The sequence below is a fragment of the Chironomus tepperi genome, unplaced genomic scaffold (assembly GCF_022539635.2).
Source record: "Chironomus tepperi strain 1889 unplaced genomic scaffold, CSIRO-AGI_Ctep_v1 contig_354, whole genome shotgun sequence".
NCBI lineage: Eukaryota > Metazoa > Arthropoda > Insecta > Diptera > Chironomidae > Chironomus > Chironomus tepperi.
In genome coordinates, this window is record NW_027226476.1 from 3,112,078 (window position 1) to 3,131,538 (window position 19,461).

At 32.2% G+C, this 19,461-nt stretch overlaps 3 protein-coding genes across 3 annotated transcripts; 2 read left to right on the top strand and 1 right to left on the bottom strand.

Annotated features, from left to right (window-relative positions):
• Nucleotides 1-5,004: 5,004 nt before the first annotated feature.
• Nucleotides 5,005-5,968, top strand: LOC139094631 (MIT domain-containing protein 1-like). Its single transcript, XM_070645758.1, has 2 exons — nucleotides 5,005-5,144; nucleotides 5,226-5,968. The coding sequence occupies exons 1-2, from the start codon at nucleotides 5,100-5,102 to the stop codon at nucleotides 5,904-5,906; spliced, it is 726 nt and encodes a 241-aa protein (XP_070501859.1). The 5' UTR covers nucleotides 5,005-5,099; the 3' UTR covers nucleotides 5,907-5,968.
• A 9,256-nt stretch (nucleotides 5,969-15,224) lies between these two features.
• NANS (N-acetylneuraminic acid synthase) lies at nucleotides 15,225-17,529 on the top strand. Its single transcript, XM_070645527.1, has 3 exons — nucleotides 15,225-15,543; nucleotides 15,668-15,901; nucleotides 16,554-17,529. Exons 1-3 carry the CDS (start codon nucleotides 15,460-15,462, stop codon nucleotides 17,388-17,390), a joined length of 1,155 nt encoding a protein of 384 aa, XP_070501628.1. The 5' UTR covers nucleotides 15,225-15,459; the 3' UTR covers nucleotides 17,391-17,529.
• Nucleotides 17,530-17,583: 54 nt separating this feature from the next.
• LOC139094490 (uncharacterized) lies at nucleotides 17,584-18,509 on the bottom strand. The gene has a single exon (XM_070645528.1). It carries the CDS (start codon nucleotides 18,437-18,439, stop codon nucleotides 17,804-17,806), a length of 636 nt encoding a protein of 211 aa, XP_070501629.1. The 5' UTR covers nucleotides 18,440-18,509; the 3' UTR covers nucleotides 17,584-17,803.
• Between the last annotated feature and the right edge of the window lie 952 nt (nucleotides 18,510-19,461).

The window sequence follows — 19,461 nt, forward strand, 5'->3', positions numbered from 1 at the left end:
CCATTGAAGACTGTCATAAACTGCCATTTGCTAAAAACTTTCTTTACTGTCTCTCCCGTCTGTCTCTTGAAACGGCAAGCAACAGTTCATAATCAAATCAAGTCAGTGAAAGGCAAACGATGAGTCTTAAAGAAAAATATGGCAGAAAAAAAAAGTTTTTCAATTGAAGTTGCCAAAAGTTATTGTGATTATGTGATTCGCCATTCGCGATGTCATTTATATTGAATGACAAAGTTTTATTTGGAGTTGTCATAAAAAATATATATGTATCATGAAAATAGAAGAGTACTCTTAATTTATAGATGTGATGTAGTTTTATTAATTCATAAAAATAAATAGGCAATTAGATGTTGCTGTTTATGAATGCTAAGAGTGTTTTTGTCGTGACGTAAAAAATGGATAAAATGTTTGAATGGAATATTTTTAAGTTACTCAGACTTTAAGATGTATTGCTGCGCGTTATATACGTGTAAAAGGGCTAATGATTGCTAGAGTAGTAAGGGTTCATTGAACACCTCCCACGATACTGAGTTGTTCGATTTAAATACAATAATTTTGAATATTTTGTTTAGTCTTGGCCGTCGTTGTAAGTTCCAGTCTAGGTCTTTTATTGATTCTTTTAGTTTGTGTTTGGAGATGGTGGCTTACTAGGCCAAAACACCTCGGAATAACCAGAGTGGAGTTCAAAATAAATAAGTAAGTAATTTTGAATATCCCGAAATTTTTTTAAATTCGACATCATTCCAGAGTCACGTAAGCCTGGTGCCAGATATTAGAACGATTAATCGATTTGTGCTGTTCGGGTATGGATTACAGTAGTAAGAAGAGTGTAATCTTATAGAATTTACATTATTCGAATAATTTAAACCAATATAGACCAATACAATTAGATATACTTACTTCATCGAGCTCCCTATTTATTCAAAAATGAGCTTAAATTCCTTCCAAATAAAAAAAACTTTCCCAAAACAGGAAGCAAAAAAAAAAAAATATATAAATTTCAACAAGAAATCCATTTATTATCATTTTGAATTTATCGAGAAAAAAAAGTGAAATAGAAATGAGAATACAATGCCTTATGCGTGTTCATAGAGAACTGAATTTTCGCTTAATCATCATCATTCTCGATAATCTTCAGGGATAGGAAAAAAAAGAAAGAAATTTTTTTACAGATATATATTTTTTGTGTCATTGTTTTTTCATCTCATCATCACCATTCCTCACGAGATGCTCGCTTTACTCGTCTTCTAAACAATATTCTGTTTTTTTACTTAACATTAATCTCAAAAGATTTTCATTTCTCGGTTTTTATTTTCATATCGTCCCCCCAGTCTAATGATTGTTTCTTTTCAGTTCTCCGCTCTCAAATTGTATGAAATAAAATAAAATTTATTTATTGAAATTGAATGAATAGATGGATAAATGAATGATAATGACAATATAGAAAATGGGTGACAAATTTTCTTAAAAAAAAATTGAAAATGGAAATAAACTTTAAAACTGAAATTTATGGATTACGCGAGTTTATTTCGCGTCCCTTTTTAAAATGAACCTTTTTGATATAATGGTTAATGCCATGCGATATAGCACATTGCCCTCGAGAAATGTTTCATTCATCATTTAATTTATTTTCTTTTTTTAAGATGCTTTTTAATAGAAAAAATTGTGGAAAATTGAAGATTTTCATTCCAAAACTGTTTGAATGTCGTTTTACAGTTATTATTCAGCTTCTATTGATAATTTATTTTGAATGATGTCTTAAAATGTATTTGATGTAAATGGAGATAAGAGCTTGAAAGTTGATTGAAATGAAGATGCATTTAGTATGTTTTGAGTCTTTATTGACGAAATTATGCTTTTTTACTGCAAAAACTAGATTTGTGTTTATTATTTTAGTGTTAGTGATGCCATCTCGGAGGACTCACGCTAAAGGAACTGTGAAAAATCCGAAGTCAACCTTCAGTGATTCTATCCAGGGACCCAATTTATTGAAATTTGTTCTCAATTTTTTTGCATTTTCTACTACTTGTGTCTTCCAGGCACAGAACTGCACTACAAAGTTTCGAATGCAGCAATGGATTTTTGAATCATTTATTGTTTGTTCCAAATTTGATCTCAAAACACTAAACTAGGTTGTAGGGTAACCAAGTCACAACCTAGATGCTCATATATCACGTATGAATATTCCTGAATTGAATCTTCTAGCTTTAAGTTGGCTTTAAGCTTAATTTGTACCAAAAACAGAGAATTCATCCCAATAAGTATCCATCCACTCAGCAAAATCACAATCATTACCAATATCCAATCATCTTCGTCAAATTTGCATCAAGATTTTCATTAGCCATAACTATCAAATAATATTCTTCCAATTTCTCAATTCTCAAATAATATTTAATTTTAATTTTACAGCCACTAAGCACTTTAATGATAAAGAAAATTTTTATAGAGCTTTCAACTCACATTTTCCTTCTTATTTTATTTCGATCGACGAGAAGGAAGAAAGGAAACTTTTTTTTTTATATGCAATTCCATTTCATTTTGAAAAGTATCTACAATCAAAGTAAGAAAAGGAAGGAAGGAAGGAAATGAATTTGCAAACACGAAACGTTTTTCGCTTCATTATGTTCAGAGATTTCCATTTGCTGTCTTTTCCATCTTCTTACTGTACACAATCCAGTGATATTCATGATTCCATCATTACTTTCATTTTAAGATTTCAATTGAAAATTTTCCACTTCGATTTTGCTTCTTTTTTTTACTTACAATCTTTTATTATTCTCATTGATGCTGGAAATATCTTAGAAAATTCATACAGATGACTGGCAGAATGTAGCAAAAGTATAACTATCATCATTATTTACAATTCTATTTGAGATTGATAGAGTTACCCATCAATAATAAATATGGAATAAAGAAATGTTTGGTGAATCATCTTTCAACAGTTGTGATAAGGAATGAAAAATGTACAGCTTTTCATATGCATGTTCATATATTTTATTTTATGAATAATACAATATAGAAATTTACATATATGGTTAATCAGAAAAACGGAACTGGTTAAGGCAAAAGTGATTAAACGCTTAATTTGATATAATTTCATGGAATGTAAAGGAAGTTTGAATATGAATTCTGATTATAAAATAATAAAATATTTTAAATAGAAATCCGGATGTAATGTAATTTATGATCACAGCTTACTATGCCTTCTTAACCATTTCAAGTACTGGTTAAGAAGACTTTTTCCTCAAGTAACATCTATTAGCAATTTTTTAAGAAGATTCTAAATAACTCTTTGTAAATGTCAATAACATTTTTCAAACAGCCAATAGGAATAGTGTGATCGGTTTCCAAAGATTTTGCATATGTTGATACTTTAATCGCTTAAATTCCATTCGCCTTCTTCTTGCTCATTCGAGTTATCTGACCCTACAGAATCGTTTGAATCTTTCATATTTGAATCTCGATATGGATCATTTGAATCATCAGCAGTGCCTTCAGCATTTGAATCTTTGGGTCCACTCCCAATGTTATAGTTTTTATTGGTTGTGTAACTTGAATCACCACTGTTTTGTCGATAACTAGGAAAACCGAAAAAGCCAAATGTCCAACGACCTCTGTTTCCACTATTATTAAGAACAAAATTTGCACATCCAGCTACAATCACTCCTACAGCATACACACCAATTCCAACTTCTGCATTTTTGTAAATTACATCAGCGATTAAAACTAAAGGCCCTGTTCCAGCAACTATTGCAGTTAAAGCAATTCCAACTGCAGCAGACACAACAGTATTGAGTAGAAAACATCCTAGTCCCATTTCAATTCTTTAAAAAAAATGATTTTGTATTTCAAAGCTTTAAAGCTGTTATAAAATGAATATCTATGACTCAGACTGTGTAATTGCAATTGTAATTGTTAACAAATGTTATCATTCGACAAAACTCAATTATTTCATCAAATTAATCGCAATAAATTTCATGAAATTCATTTTATAGAATATTGTAAGTCACACAAATAATTCTTACTTGGTTTTTGTTACGACCCTTTTAAAATGTAATGATACTTTATTGAAGGAAATTTCTCTTCAAACTGATCGAATATGACATGAAGACTAATATTTATATCATTATATAGATGTTATACTGCAGTGGTTATACTGCAGTGGCCGTATAGTTGATAAGCTGATTTCGCAATAATGACTAAAAGTTCGAAAAGTAAATCAGAGTGTGGCCGTCTCAAATTCGAATTTTTCGACATTAATTTGTTAATTTCAAAAAAATAAACGGTCGTATTTGAGACAGCAACACTCTGAAGTAAATAAGGTTCCATTTAACTCTTAACTGACTACAAAAGATATAAGACAGTGTTATCTTGAAGCTTAACGTTTATATCAATGTATACCCCTTACATTAACCATATCCAATATGGTCATTACCCTTTACATTAAAATTCAATTTTATTTTCAACAAGATTAAATTTATTCGTCTTAAAACTGCAAATTAGAATACAGTTATATTTGAGAAATCATCAGGAATATCCTTTAAACTTTAAAAGTTTCCCAACATTATCTATCACTATAAATACATAAGAATGACAGAGTTGCGACTAAAGGAGCAGTATATAATTTTTTATCTTTATTTTTTCAGTTCATTAAAATTAATTTATTATTCCTTGCTCAGAATTGAAAAGAAAATATTCCATTTTTTATGTTGAACGAGAGGAGAAAAAAAATGAGATGATTAAAAAATTTTGTGTGCATTTCCTTCTTTTCTTCTTATTTTCCACTGCATTGTGTCTCTCGTTGCATGAATGAAAAATGAAATCATTATTATGGCAAGCATAATTGCTAAATTATGATATTTTTCGTTCTTTTTCAAGCTTTTCTTGTCGATTCCTCTTTCATTTTTCACGTGTTGCAGTTGCTGCTTCTAACTGTCAATTTTTGAATTTTTAATACTGAAGCGCCGCTTTGCGGATTTTTTTGAAACTTAAAATGTAAATAAAAACAAAAAATTGGCACAAAGATTTTATATTAGGAATTAAAATAGTTTGAATAAGCATTTTTAGTTGTTGATTAATAGTAAATCATACATTATAGCATGCAATCCACGCAAGCAATTCAATTGCTAGTCAAAGCTGTTCAGGTTTGTGTTTAATTTTAAAAAAGAAACAAAATTAGAATTTTTGGCCAATTTCCTATCAATTAATCTTATCAATCTACACAGTATGACGTTGCTGGTCGTAAATTAGAAGCACTAAAGCTCTACGAAGATGGTTGTCAAGAACTACTCAAGCTCTGCAAATCAGAAACAAATCCAGAGAAGAAGAAACACTTCAACATGAAATTGGATGAATATTTGACACAAGCAGAGAAGCTCAAGCAACTCATTCAAAGTTGGGGAAGTAAAGGAGAGATTCGTGACAAAATCCATATCCCAGAGAATGCAACAAACTTTGGGTACGACAGAATTTTTGGAAAATATCTTACAGACGAAGTAGAAGAGATTTTGATCGAGGAACCTTACATTAAAGACTTTTATCAATTAATGAACTTAGTGATGTTTTGTGAATTGGCTGTGAGCAAGTGTCGCAATCTAAAGTGCATTAAAGTGACGACAAATAAGGATCCGAACCCAAATTCAGAGCAAAATAAAGGATTTTCATCATTAACAGAAAGTCTTTATAAGCACGGAATTTGCCTATTTGTAGACCTTGTGAACAATCTTCACGACCGACAGGTTCTTTTAAATAATGGATTTATCATCAAAATAGGCCGAGGCTTAAATTATTTCAAACCATTACAAAATAGAATTTCTCTTGGGGCGTATAACTTCAATTTCCGCGAATGTCGAGAAACAAATGTTGATGTTTTGTATTTTCCTGAGAATTATAAGACTAATAAATAAGTACTAAACTAATTACTACTTACTGTACACAACGAAACGACTTGTGAATGCTCTAAAGTTGTAATTGATGAGACCAATAATTGATAGCTTTTGTTGATTTTTTCCAATCCACACATTCATTGCATGTCTTATTACATTTCAATTTCAACTTTTCCTTTTTTTGCTAGAACTGTGAAGTGAGAAAATGCTTATTGCACCTAGTTTGTCTGTTGACTTGCGAGACAGATTAGTTTGTAGCTAGTGTCACTAGTTGCTGACAATTCTGAGAATTCCTATAAATGTCAGCTAAGCAAGATGTCCATAATTCCAATTCAAATGCGTCTATACCCAATAAAACCATTAAACCTTCCTACTAATTGGTATTGCGTCATTGAAAATTCTTAACATTCGTGCAGCCAATATTGTAAATAATAAACATGCTCAATGTATAGGTTGGTGCACATTAAATAAGAATGAAGGTTGAAACTTTTTTTTTTCTATTGCTGAAAATTGCCTTCACACATGTCGGAGTTATTTTTTTTTTCCTCCTCTCTATCTCCATGTTGAGTATGTGTCCTTTCTTTTAACTTTTGTAAAATTTATAAACAAACAAAACAAAAGCAATGAGGTAAGGTATTATTGCTGCATACGTAGAAACATGAAGCTCAACAAATTTCACTACTATTGTGGCATTCCGCAAAAACCATGATTTTATCTCTTGTTATTACCCGCGAGTCATGTAAAGTGTCTACAATGAGATATTTTAATACACACAAAACAAAAGCAAAAAATTTTTGGTACGGCGAGAATCTCGCACAGGATGTTGAAAAGTTAGGGATGGCAAAAAAAAAAAACGAATGAATTTTCAATCTACATCGATGTGTTTTAAGTACAAAAGGAGCAAGTGAGAGAGAGAGAGAGGAGTCATAAAACACCTTTGAACATTTGCTTTGAGGCGGAAAAGGTGCTGTGAAAAAGTGTAAGCATGGATAGCTTTTTTAAAAGCGCTGCAGGTGGTCAATATAAAGCGACATGGTTTCATAAATATTTTATCAGCAACATTAAATTGCCTCAAGTCTTCGTTTTGCGGAAAATGCTTTCTCTACTCGAGTCGGAGACACATGTATATACACACAGAACTGTATTGACTATACTAAACAATAAAATTCATAGTCAGTGTCTTGCCCTCTTGAATGTACAAAATAATTTCCTTGTTGCTGCTGTTCGATTCTGCTTTCAGTTATTTACCTTTTGAATGAGCACCTTGTTCAACAATGAAATAAATAAATAATTGAATAACTGATGGAACTAACATCATTCTTTCTACTTACATCTGACTCGACTTGAATGACTTTTTTTCGTTTTTCACTTGACGAGGAAAATTATTTTTCCCTCCCTTTTTATTTTCTTTTATTAATTTTTCAAAATATAATGAAGACAAATGAAAAATGTAGTTTTGTATTTTAGGAAGCATGTCTTCAGGCAATGCAGGTTTGTTTTTATGGAATCTGATTTTTATTTGTTTTTGGAAAATCATGAATTTTGGTGATTCTAGATTTCATTTGGCTGTCATGTTAATTTCATACAGATTGACTTTATCAACTTTGTGTCACTGGGATTTATAGGAGACTCTAGTAAGAAAGAATCTAAAACTAATGATCATTTTCATTGACCGTATTGTCAAGTTTGTAACTAGACTAATCGCAGCTAGTTTCACTCAAGATTGACTCGGAATAGTTCTAATGACAGAGCTGACCGACATCACACTTAACTGACTTGGCCTTATTTCTCAAACGTAGCTCCATATTTAGAGTTTTCTCAATGTTTCGCGACTCAAGATGAATAGAGGAACTCACTTGCAACAAGCCGACGTTGTCTTCGATTAAGAGTTCTTCTGCTTCTTATTTTGGATCTGATGTCAAGTCATTTCCTAATTTGTTAAGAAGAATTCTCAATATTCTGTTTTGTAGCTAGGCCAATACCAATTTCCAACTTTTCTAGCTTTAATTTTGTTTAATTTTTCTTCAAATTTTCAAAACATTTCCATTATCAGCAATCAAAGTTTATCCATATTAATAAGAATCCTGTTCAGAATACTTAAGACATCACATACAAGACATGAGAATCTCACAACTTGTATGCATTAGAGATCATCATTTTAAGACAATAGACAAGACAAAAAATAAAATTCATAAAAATAAATTGCATGGAATTATTGCTATTGAAATGAACAAGGCTTTTATGAACGCAAAAATACAGCAGTGGTAATATTAAGTAAATAAGAATAGTGGCTTAATATCAATTGATAAAAACCATGAGATTAGTTTCAATTTGAAGATTAAATAACTAATTGAAGAAAAGCAACAACAGACATACGAATTTGTTCATCATCTTAGATAGATGAAGATTGAATAAAGTTAGTAATGGGGTTGGTTCGTGAATAATGTCTGACTAGGAGAAGAATGAGGATCTGGAGCAGTTTGGCATTCGGAATCTGAGTTAAGAAGAGTTATTCAATGTTAATTGTATTAAGCAGAGCTCAATATCAAAAATCATATCCAAATGCCCAAATATATCAAAAGACGTCATTTCTGACCAACCCTAGTCGAGTTGCTATACAAAAAAGGATAATTCCTTTGCTGTTGTCTTTCAATTCAGTCAACTTGACAATTGTAGTGATACTAAGCAATGCTTTGAATAGTCTTAGTGGAAGATGAGTTGACTGATAAGAGATAGAAACTCAAAATAAATTCTATGCCATTCGTCGTCGTCATTGATGTCATTTCTCTATCTCAATCCCCACCCTCTCTCCGTCATATTCTCATTCCATTTACTCTATTTATCTTTACTACTTATAATATACATTGTGTGCTGTATATAGCAAAAGGATATTGTGAAGAAAAAGGGAGAGATAGAGCCTTATAAGACAATGTTAAGCCATCCAACCATTCAACCGACAATATAAGAGATGAGATGATGATGCCGAGAGGGAAATTTTGATTACGGGACTAATTTAGATGATAAAAAAATCTTTTTTCTCTTATTGCAGCAAGCAGCTAGCATCAACAAGAACAAAAAAAAATATTACAAACAACAGTTGAATAGCAAAAGTCGAGTGAGAGAGCATCTCACTATGCATACTGTTGTTTTTCATTCTTTCGTTGTTGATATCACTTAAATTATGCACACAAACGGTTCTATTTGTTTCGTCATCCATTGTTATTTTCTCTATGATGATGAACTAGTGGTATGTAGTCAATTTTCGGGGTATCCTTAGAATTAATTATGGTAAATTTGTCAAAGGATTACTTAAAGTTTGTCAGAATTGGATGGATAATTGGAGTTGAGTTTGAGGTATTTTGGGGCATAGTAAAGCTATGTCAGCTAGAAGGCTACGTCAGCGTAACGTTCATGAAGTTGAGTTAACTCGAGTCGACTTGTCGATGCCGAATCCGAGTCGGCTTCGAACTCTTAGTCAAAATGTGAATTTAGAGCTACTTTTAGACCTATGGCATGCCCAACAGATCCATTTTTAGCCTAGTCTCCAAACTAAAAAGCTAAGTCAACAAGATACCAGAATAGTAAAATTCCCACAAAATTCTCCACAAGGCAACAAGAGGGTAGATGGAGATCAAGTAAAGGAATGGATAGTTTTCTAGCTTATGGTAAAAGTTGTGTAAGATTTTTCCATGTTCATATTATTGTCGACGACATCTTTCTGTATATTTCATCTTCCTCATCTTTTGATATGTACATATACATAGATACTTTTAACCATAATCTTTAGTGCCGTTTCGCATCTTTTAATTTTCATGTGACAACTCTAATTACTTACATGGAATTATCTTCTTATAGTTCCTAACTTTTCTATCTATCTCTTTCCCTCTCACTCACTTACTTTACCATAATATTGTGGTGTTTTGTTGCCATAGTAAGTCACTCAGTTAGTTTAGATTGTTATTTTTCTTTTCCTTTATATTTAGTTTGTCTTCTAAGCTGTAGCTGTGCTGTGAAGCAGTAAGAGAGAATGAGAGGATAACAGCATAGCTAAAAGTAATAAAAACGGAATAATCATAAAAGATATACATAAGCTCAAGCATTCGAGAAACAATAGGGCAATTTCTCGATGTCATTGTCGTTGGATTTTGCCATCATGCCGTTGAAAAATTATTAGGGCTTATTTAGGAAGCTAGAATTTGAAGCCTATTTGTCGTCGTCAGTTTGTTGTTCTTCTCTTCTTTTTTGTTTCCTTCTTTTGTCGTTGATGATGTTGACGTTACTTCGCTTAAATATAAAATGCTAAGTAGGGCAATTGATCAATTAAATGCGTTGAGGGATTTAAGAACAAAAAAGAAGCTCCAAATGACATATTATGCGGGGAGAACGTCGTTATGGTATGTTATTTACTATGTGATTTAAGAAGGGATGAAAATAATTTTTTTTGTTGCCTTTCTTCGATGAATTTTCATTAATTATATTGTTGTACTGGAAGCTTAAGCTTTTCTAATTTGATTAAAAGGATTGTTGTTGATTATTTCCTCAATTTTTATTGTTGCTATGCTGAAAATTTAACATGAAGAATTTATTTTTAAAGATTTAATGATACTTTTTGATATTTTTGGCATTTCTATGGATATTTGGTGATTAATGTTTAAAGTAAATTAGAAGAATGTCCACAACTCATTCAATAGATGCTAAAATTGAATTTCCCTATTACATCCTAAAGAACTAGGTACGGACATCACTAATGAATGACTCTCATGAGAACCATCAAGGACTATACCAAACATCATGCGATTAGTCGACCGTACTTGCTCACTTACTGGAATCATGCTCCGATGTGTAGCGTATATTACTACAAAAGGCTTTCCATCTGACTCTTTTGCTGACATTGTCACAATTTTTTTACAAATTATCAGTTATTGCATCTAGCTGACATTCTGTTGGAACCATCCAACGCCATGTTGTTCGACCGTCTAGTACGTCTATTAACAATCTCACCACATCAAGTCCACAAGTTCCACAAATCTCAAGTTTTCTCCAAATTGATCCATCAAATAACACCAAACATCATAAGTCATAGCAAATTATCCACCCAAACTCCCCATTAACAATGACTTAGTATCACGAAAGTTCCATGTCCTCTGTAAAAAATAAAAGTTTTTTTCATGTTGAAATAATAAATAAATTTAATCAGCAGATTCCACTTTACCTAACATTTCATTCGTTTAAACGACATCAAAAAAAAATATTCTTGTTGTTTCTGAGAGGACATCCTTCGCTATATTTTTTTGTTCTCTCTCTGTTTGTCATAAATTTAGTTGTTTTCGCTTTTGCTGGTGTTTTAAATAAATTACAAAACATTATTCTTTCTCTTTTTTCATGTCATAGCATGTTATGCGATTCATAACAATATACTTGCTCTGCTGCTCGTGTTGAAGATAAAAAATAATTCTTCTCTGTTTTGTTGGATGTGTCACTGTATGTGTGTGAATGTATAAATATGTGAAGAGATTTATAATATAAAGAAAATCCTATTAATACATTCAACTAGTAAGACTTACTGAATTAAGCTCTCTTTTTTAATTCCATGTTATTTTTCCTTTTCGTTTCATTTTTTTGGTTCATTGTAATTCCTCATCTAGTTATAACTCGTTCTGTGCCCTTTTCTGTATGTTCTGTTGCTGCTTGGTTCTCTTTTTTATCTCGACTTTTGTAAAAATATATTTTGCATTTTTTCTATTACACAGTCATGGAAATACTTTTTTGGTCGAGTATACTCATCCTTTTGAATATCATTCAATGATCTTTGGAGCTTCAAAAGGAATTGTTGCTTTGCATTGAAGTTTAGGTTGAAATGTAAAAGACGAAAGTTTGGAAACGCATTTGTTGGTTGTTGTCTTTACTGCAGAGCTTGAAATTGACTTAACTTTGATATGAAGTCGAGTCGACTTTTCAATACAAAATCTGAGTCCTCTCCGAGCTCTACTTCATTGTTTTAATAAAGATTGCTTGTTGTTCTAAGAGTCTGGTGTAGTTTGATTGATAATTCCAGACACCATCGATGAACAAACCTTGGAATGACACTATATAATGTATTAATTAGTAGTCTGTTGATAGAGACAGTGTAGAACTTGGTACTGGCAATTGGAAAATGACAGCCAGCAATAGAGTCAGTTTTTGACGACAACTGAGATACGCCATGGATTACAGCTGATCTGGATGGCCTACGAAGTAAGTAATGCAATAATTTGCAACAAAATAACACCAAGAAATTAAAACTTAATCCCCAATACCTTAAATTATCTCAAAACGACCATACAGCATTCTTTAAACTGCGCTAAATTGAATGTACAGCTAGAAAAAAGAAGAATAAAAACTGAAATTCAAAGAGAAAGAGATATCCAATTACGAGATTACCATTACAATTATTCAATCTTTGTCAATGGCATCTGCTCTTGATATCTATTATCATCATCGTCGTCGTCGTCTTCATCCCTTTCTTGATTCCTTTTCGGATTAAATTTTTTTTTCTCTTCTGTCTCTTCAGTTTTTGTTCCATTGACTGTTGCTTCTTTCATTTCATTTCACTTCTTTTTCTTCAACGTCGTTAGAAGTAAATTTTCATATTTTTTTTTTTCAAGTGAAATTCTGAAAAATTGTCATCATGGGTGACGCACCGAGTACCATGCATACTTACATCTTTTAGTCAGCACAAAGAAAAACACAAAAATGAACAGTTTATGAAAATTTTTCTTGATGATATTATATGATAATCTTACATGTATGTAAGCATGCATAAAATTGAGGAGAAAATAAAGACGAGAATGAAAAGAAATGTTGATGACTTGTTGGCCTGTCAACAAGAGTCGCAAAAAGAAAAAAAAAAGCAAGAAGAAGAGAATAAATGGTATGCTGGGCAAAAAACGATAAAGACATCAGAAGTAATTTTTTATGTAAGATATAACAAAAAAGATAGTGAAGATTGCATCATGTTGTAGGAGAATGTGGCGCATTTTTTGGATGCTGAATGTGCTGGGTTTGGTATATTTTGAATATTAGCAAGTGCAGCATAGCTTGACTGTCGACATTATTCGTTACGGATCAGCATAGGCTCCGTTCATTCATTACGTGACGCTTTTAAGGTAGAAAGAGGGTCAAAAAGTCGAATCAGAGCAGTAATATCAAATATCTGAATAAGCAGCACTTCCAAAGAATCTCACGCAATTCAAAACTTTCGCGGACACCACAAGCTTCAACTTTGACTTGAATATGACTGTCCATAATAAGCTATATACCAAAAAATAGCCATACCTAGCAGAAAGGATCAGAAAGTTATAAAACAATTCATTTTATGCTTTCCATCAATCAGTCAGATGTCCAACAGACATGAACAAACTCATCAGATCATTCACTCTACAATATCAAGCTAAAAAAAAATCATATCATATAGTTTGTTGATATAGAAAGCATAGCAAAAGCAACAACCATAAGTAAAAATAAATTTCTTTACATAATCGCAATTTACTTAGGAAAGCAAAAAAAAAAAAAATGAAGAGAAAAATTCTCGCCCTCATCCATAATAGCATTATACACAACATCGAAATAGAAAACAGCTAGAAAATGAAGTCAGTAGTTGATGGAAAGAAGAAAAAGTAGAAGAAGGAATTTTCTATCATGCCTCATCAAATAGAATCAATTCGAGCCATGATTCACCCGAAAAAAGAGAAAAAGAAGTAAGTAAGATAGAAAAGGAAAGCAAAAAAGCAATTGGTTGTGTTGTGTATTACGAGCAGCACAAGAAAAAAAGGAATTTCTTTTCCATCGTTTGTTGAATAAGAAAATCCCCACTCATTTGATTTTATCAACTTACTTAAACAGAAAATTGAATTTTTATGGTTTTGCGTATACGTTAACATTACAACAACAATAATAACATCAGCTACATAAGCAATGTTGTAGATATATACACAAATTTTCAATATTATGTCGACATAAAAAATTTTTGCTTCATTTTCTTTTTGCGCTCTCTTATAAATCAAATCATATAATCACGCATTCAATGAGTGAAATAAATGAGAAGTACTTTATGTGAAGGATTTGTTTTAATGTTATTTTATGCGATACCAAAAATAAAGAACTAAATTGATGCTATTGTTTATCTCGAAAGAATTATAATGTTTCAACAAATATTTATATCAACTAAATCAATATATGTGCATTGATATGGATGCTAGGAAAATTGACGATTTGCATTTTAATTATGCAAAATTCAGCTTTAAAATCATGAACAATTTTATCAAATATATAAGCATTTGGGGACGGTCACTTATTGCCTTCAAATGTGTTTTTCGAGAATATGTTACAAGGGACGTAAGGTCTAAAAAGTCTTTCTTTGGCGTTACTTACGTAATAAGTGATATAAGGTTCCTATTCAATATAACGTTGAAGAAAGTTTCGTAAGTGGGATGGAAATACGAACTTATTTCATCACGCTTGATCGAAACTCACAAATGAAAGACGTTCTGGTACTCTAAAAGCAACTTGGCGTGGGACGTGAATGCAAGAATGTCAATTATATAGATGGTAGAAACTAAGAATTTGTATAAACTTTTTAATGTGACCAACAATAGAGTCAGATGGGCTACAAGTCCGAGCATGGCGCGAGTAAGGAGGCAGTATTCAATATATATGACTAGTTATTATAGTTTGTTTCGTAATTTGCAAAGATGCGACAAAATTGTACATTTTTGGAAAAATGTAAATGTAATTTCTTTATTTACAGCCTAACTACAGGAATATTGCAGTGTGTGGTGAAATCAACAAAATAAGGGCTAACTTCATACCATTAAATCTTAAGAAATCCTCGATTCAAGGGTAGAATACATATGCCAGTAAGACATCTGCAAAATTGTATTTATGGCGCGAATGGTCTCTCTTTTTAATTTCTACAAAGATGTTAGCATCTATCAAAAATATTGCCATGATGAGTAAGTTTTCACTAAGAAATCACAGCAAGTGCTTTTCACTAGAAGCAAAACAAGCAATGTTATTTCAGCTTTTCTTATCTAAAATCACTAAAGACTACCATAAAAATTATAATAAATTAATTTCATAGAATTCTCTACACTCGATGCTTGCTCTTTCGTTACTCACAAGTCTCTCATTTCTTCCCCTCAAACCCTAAATCTTTAGTATTTATTTATATGAATGCGATTCTCTCATCTAACCAGTATAAAATTGGTCTTTTGTAAACGAATGAGCTTCTTCTCATCATAAAGACACTCTCGGGGTCAATTCGATTTATGATTTCTCTTCTGTATTTTTTATATCATCGTCATTCCGTTATGCTTCTTCTACCACACTTCTCATCATACCCGAAAATATATATATAGTGAAAGTGTCGTGTCGCTCTTTTTTATTTCTTCTATACTTATTGTCAATTGGTCGTTGACATACAAAAAAAATTACTTTGAGACACCATTCATGATAAACAATATCTTTCGTGAGTTAGAAGTGCTAGAGCTGTTGCTTAATTTTATCTACGTAAAGTGCTCCACTTGTGCTGTAAAAAATGGATTTGAAGAATTTAAAATCAGTTTTTATCATCGCTGAAATTGGACAAAATCACCAGGGTGACATTGTGAAGGCGAAAGAAGTAAGTAATAAAAATATAATTTTTACAGCTAGCATCGTCAGTCACTCTCTAACGATATCGTACTTTAATCCAAATTAATTTCACTTAAAGTATCAATTTTATCATCCACTTTACGTTTTCTTAGATGATTCTTGAGGCATCGCGTGCTGGCGTTGATTGTGTAAAATTTCAAAAGTCGTGTCTTGAGGCAAAATTTACGAGAAATGCTCTAAATAGACCGTATAATTCACCACATTCTTTCGGCTCAACGTACGGCGAACACAAAAGATTTTTGGAATTTACGATTGAGCAGTTTAAGGAATTGAAGGATTATGCTGAATCATGTGGATTAGTATTCAGTGCTTCAGCTATGGATATTGTATGTAAATTTTTTCTTTCTTTTTTTATTATTATTATTTTTTAGTCTCTCTTGCCTTGCCTTAGTAAATAACCAGAGAAAATGAGAATGAAGTGAGATTTGAGAAAATTAAATTGCATTTTTTCTTGGGCATCGTTTTGGGGGAAGATAGCTTGAAAGTAGTGATTAGTTGCCTCAAAAGTATTATACATGGTCTATTAAGTCTATCAATAGAAGCGTGACTTGATTAATTAAAACTCAGGAAAATTAAGGAAATTAGTCCAAATAGGGTCGAATGATCGCTCTGGCAACACCGCAGCTTCATACTATTGTCAAAAATCGAGCTAACTTCACCCAAGTCACTATAATTTTTGGAAATTTCATCGCTCAATCAATTCGAATGTTGGAATAAACAAGATTATAAATATTTTTCAATAATTCTACTCACCATCTCGCACTTCTCATTCATATTTCATTTCATGCTCTAAATATCTATTCGTAGACTGCTGGAGAAAAAATGAATCATAATAATCATGTCTTGTCTCCTACCCTACTGATACTTTTAATAATAAATACATAGAAGAGAATGAAACTCTCATCTCATTCCTCTCATCTCTTCTTTCTTCCCTTTTACGCTTCAATTCTTATAAGCATTTTATTTTCACATCATTAGGTTTCATTTGATGAGCTGAAGCAATTGGATTTGCAATTTATCAAAATCGGTTCGGGCGATACGAATAATATTCCGTATATGCGGCATATAGCAAAACAAAATGTACCATTGATTGTATCCACTGGAATGCAAACAGAAGATACAATTACAAAGGTTTACAACATCCTCAACGATTCTAGTGCCAATTTTGCCCTTCTTCACTGTATATCATCGTATCCAACAAAAGTCGAAGACACCAAATTGAATTACATTTCTCGTTATCGAAAATTATATCCCAACATATCCGTTGGTTATAGCGGTCACGAAATTGGCTACGAATGTTCATGTTTGGCAATCTTGATGGGAGCAAAGATTTTGGAGCGACATTTTACGCTCGATAAAAATCAAAAGGGATCAGATCATTGTTTATCTTTAAACCCAAAAGAACTTCGTACACTTGTCGATAAAGTTCGTCTGATTGAAAGGAATCCAAATGTCATCCAACTATCTTCATCCGTAATGTCCAATGATTTACTCAATTCTATAACGAAATTGAATTTGTTTGAAAGTCCAATGGGATTTATTACAAAGACATACCAGCCCAATATAGACGACATACCGAGATCAATTTTTCCATGTGAGTTAATGTGCAAACATAAATTGGGCAAAAGTCTGATTTACACACGAGATTTAAAAAAAGGACAGCATCTAGTTGAAAGTGATATTGGCGTGAAAGTAAGTGAACCTAATGGAATCCCCGCGGAATTTTATGATGATGTCATTGGAAAGGTACTGATGCGTGATGTGTTTTATGATGATCCAGTTATGGAGTGTGACACGATGGACAATAGCATGTAGATGATGATGATACTGTCTATGAAAATGAAAGTGTTGACGTGTTCATATCACACACAATTCTCTTGCTATATGCTTGACAATGAACTTCTTTATTTGATGTACTATTTTTGGATAAATGTAATGATATCGTAAGATAAACGCTGAGAATAAATAAATGTTTATTGTATATTATGGCTTGATAATTACATACTCATTGTTTTCAGAAATCAACTGCTTTATTGATGTTGGCGAAAATTTTACAACGGAAATTACAGTTATTATAAACTTTATTTCATGCACCTACTGTGCCATTAAAGTCAATTTTGTTAGAAAGTGTTTATTTGCTTATTAGTTCTATTGCTTATGAGTGACGTCATTTATGGACAAAAATGCTAAATTATGGACATGTAAAATTCTATCTAATAGCATCGATATTAATTCACAATTTTGATATCAGAGCAGGTTCTGAAGTTCTCTTGAGGTCCACATCCCAACCGTCCACCACCTTCAGGACACCATCCCCAATTATTTCCACATATGTATTGCCATCGAAGAACACAATGCTTGCACGAAAGTGTTGATGGAAGTTGAAGAGACACATAGTAATCCATTGCAGCAGTTCCAATTGGATATTCTTTTTTTCCATCGATAGTAAGTAGCTGATTCTTTGCAAAGCACTCCTCGCTCTCGTCTTCATAGTCAAGATTACAAATGTCGAACAAGAATTTTCCTAAATGATTCGCTGTGATTTTAACTCTGACTTGAATGACTGAACCTTTTGTGTAATTAGCCACAATGACGCCAACACCACCATATTTTCCACCTAATTCGTTGGCTCTTGGCTTTGCTGCTTGATATGGATCACCGCAAATTCCACATAATCCGTTGTTGTTCATCCATTGATTTGAATATCCACCACAATTGGTGCCATTATCATCATAATTAATTGGAGCTGAACTGTTTGTTCTCCATCGTGAACCGCGACCTGGTGGTGACATTACCATCCCATGTCCTCGAATTTCATTGATTAAATTAAGAATTAAAATAATGGCGATGAATAAAATTTTCATTTTGTTGTCTTCTTGCTTGAATCTTTTGTTCTTTTGAAACTCGCGACAGACTAATGAAGACTGAAGGCACTTAAGCTCACGAGTATCACATTTATTCATTATTTATACAGATAAGAGAAAAAAGCTTATGTGTCATTGAAAGAAGTGTCTGATTTTTATTTTTTTGAGTTCTTTATGTCTACGCATGACTTTTTATTGAAATATCACATTAGCTTTAGTCATTTATCCTGTCTTTTGCTCTACATTTGACATAAGAAGAAGACACTTTATTTTTGAAGGTATGTTCATATAAAATTATACACCATACCCGTCTTTTCTTCACATATCATATTCTTATGTGACATTTCATCAGTATCTATGTGTGAAATAAGAAATAGAGCATACATACGCCTTTATATTGCTCTTTTCAATTATGAATGAACTTTTTTTTCTTCTTCTGCTGGATAAAAAAGAAAAGACAATAGCGATGTTGTTAAGAAGCAATAAAATAATTAAGTCATGAATGTGATTTACGTGATGAGCGTCTTGTATCAATTGAGAGATCTTGTTCTGTTTTAGCTAATTTTCTACGAATTGATTTGCATGCAATTGCATGTGGAATCTAGATTTTGAAAATTTAACTGGAAATTAAAGAGGATAAACTATCAGCACTTTATGGCTAGAAGACTGAAACTTAAAGAGCGTCTACTTAACTGATTGAACATCCAATCTCAAGACATATCAGCATAATGCAGAAAATTCTATGCCTTAAAAAATAGCGGAAACAATCGCCTCTTGGTCCTCAAGGTATTCCGACTTCTTACAGTCAAAGCAGCGATACAACAGTATTCTAGTGACTTTATTATACTGCTTGGGAAGATGACATCATAAGCATACCAAAACAGCACTTGGATCTGACTACATATTCTTAACAAGCAAATAGCATGATTTCATGGTACAAAAGACCCACTTTGGGACTCAAAAGCGGTCTCTTGACCTGATAGGGTATTATCTGGGATCGAACAAAAGTCAGTTGATATGAA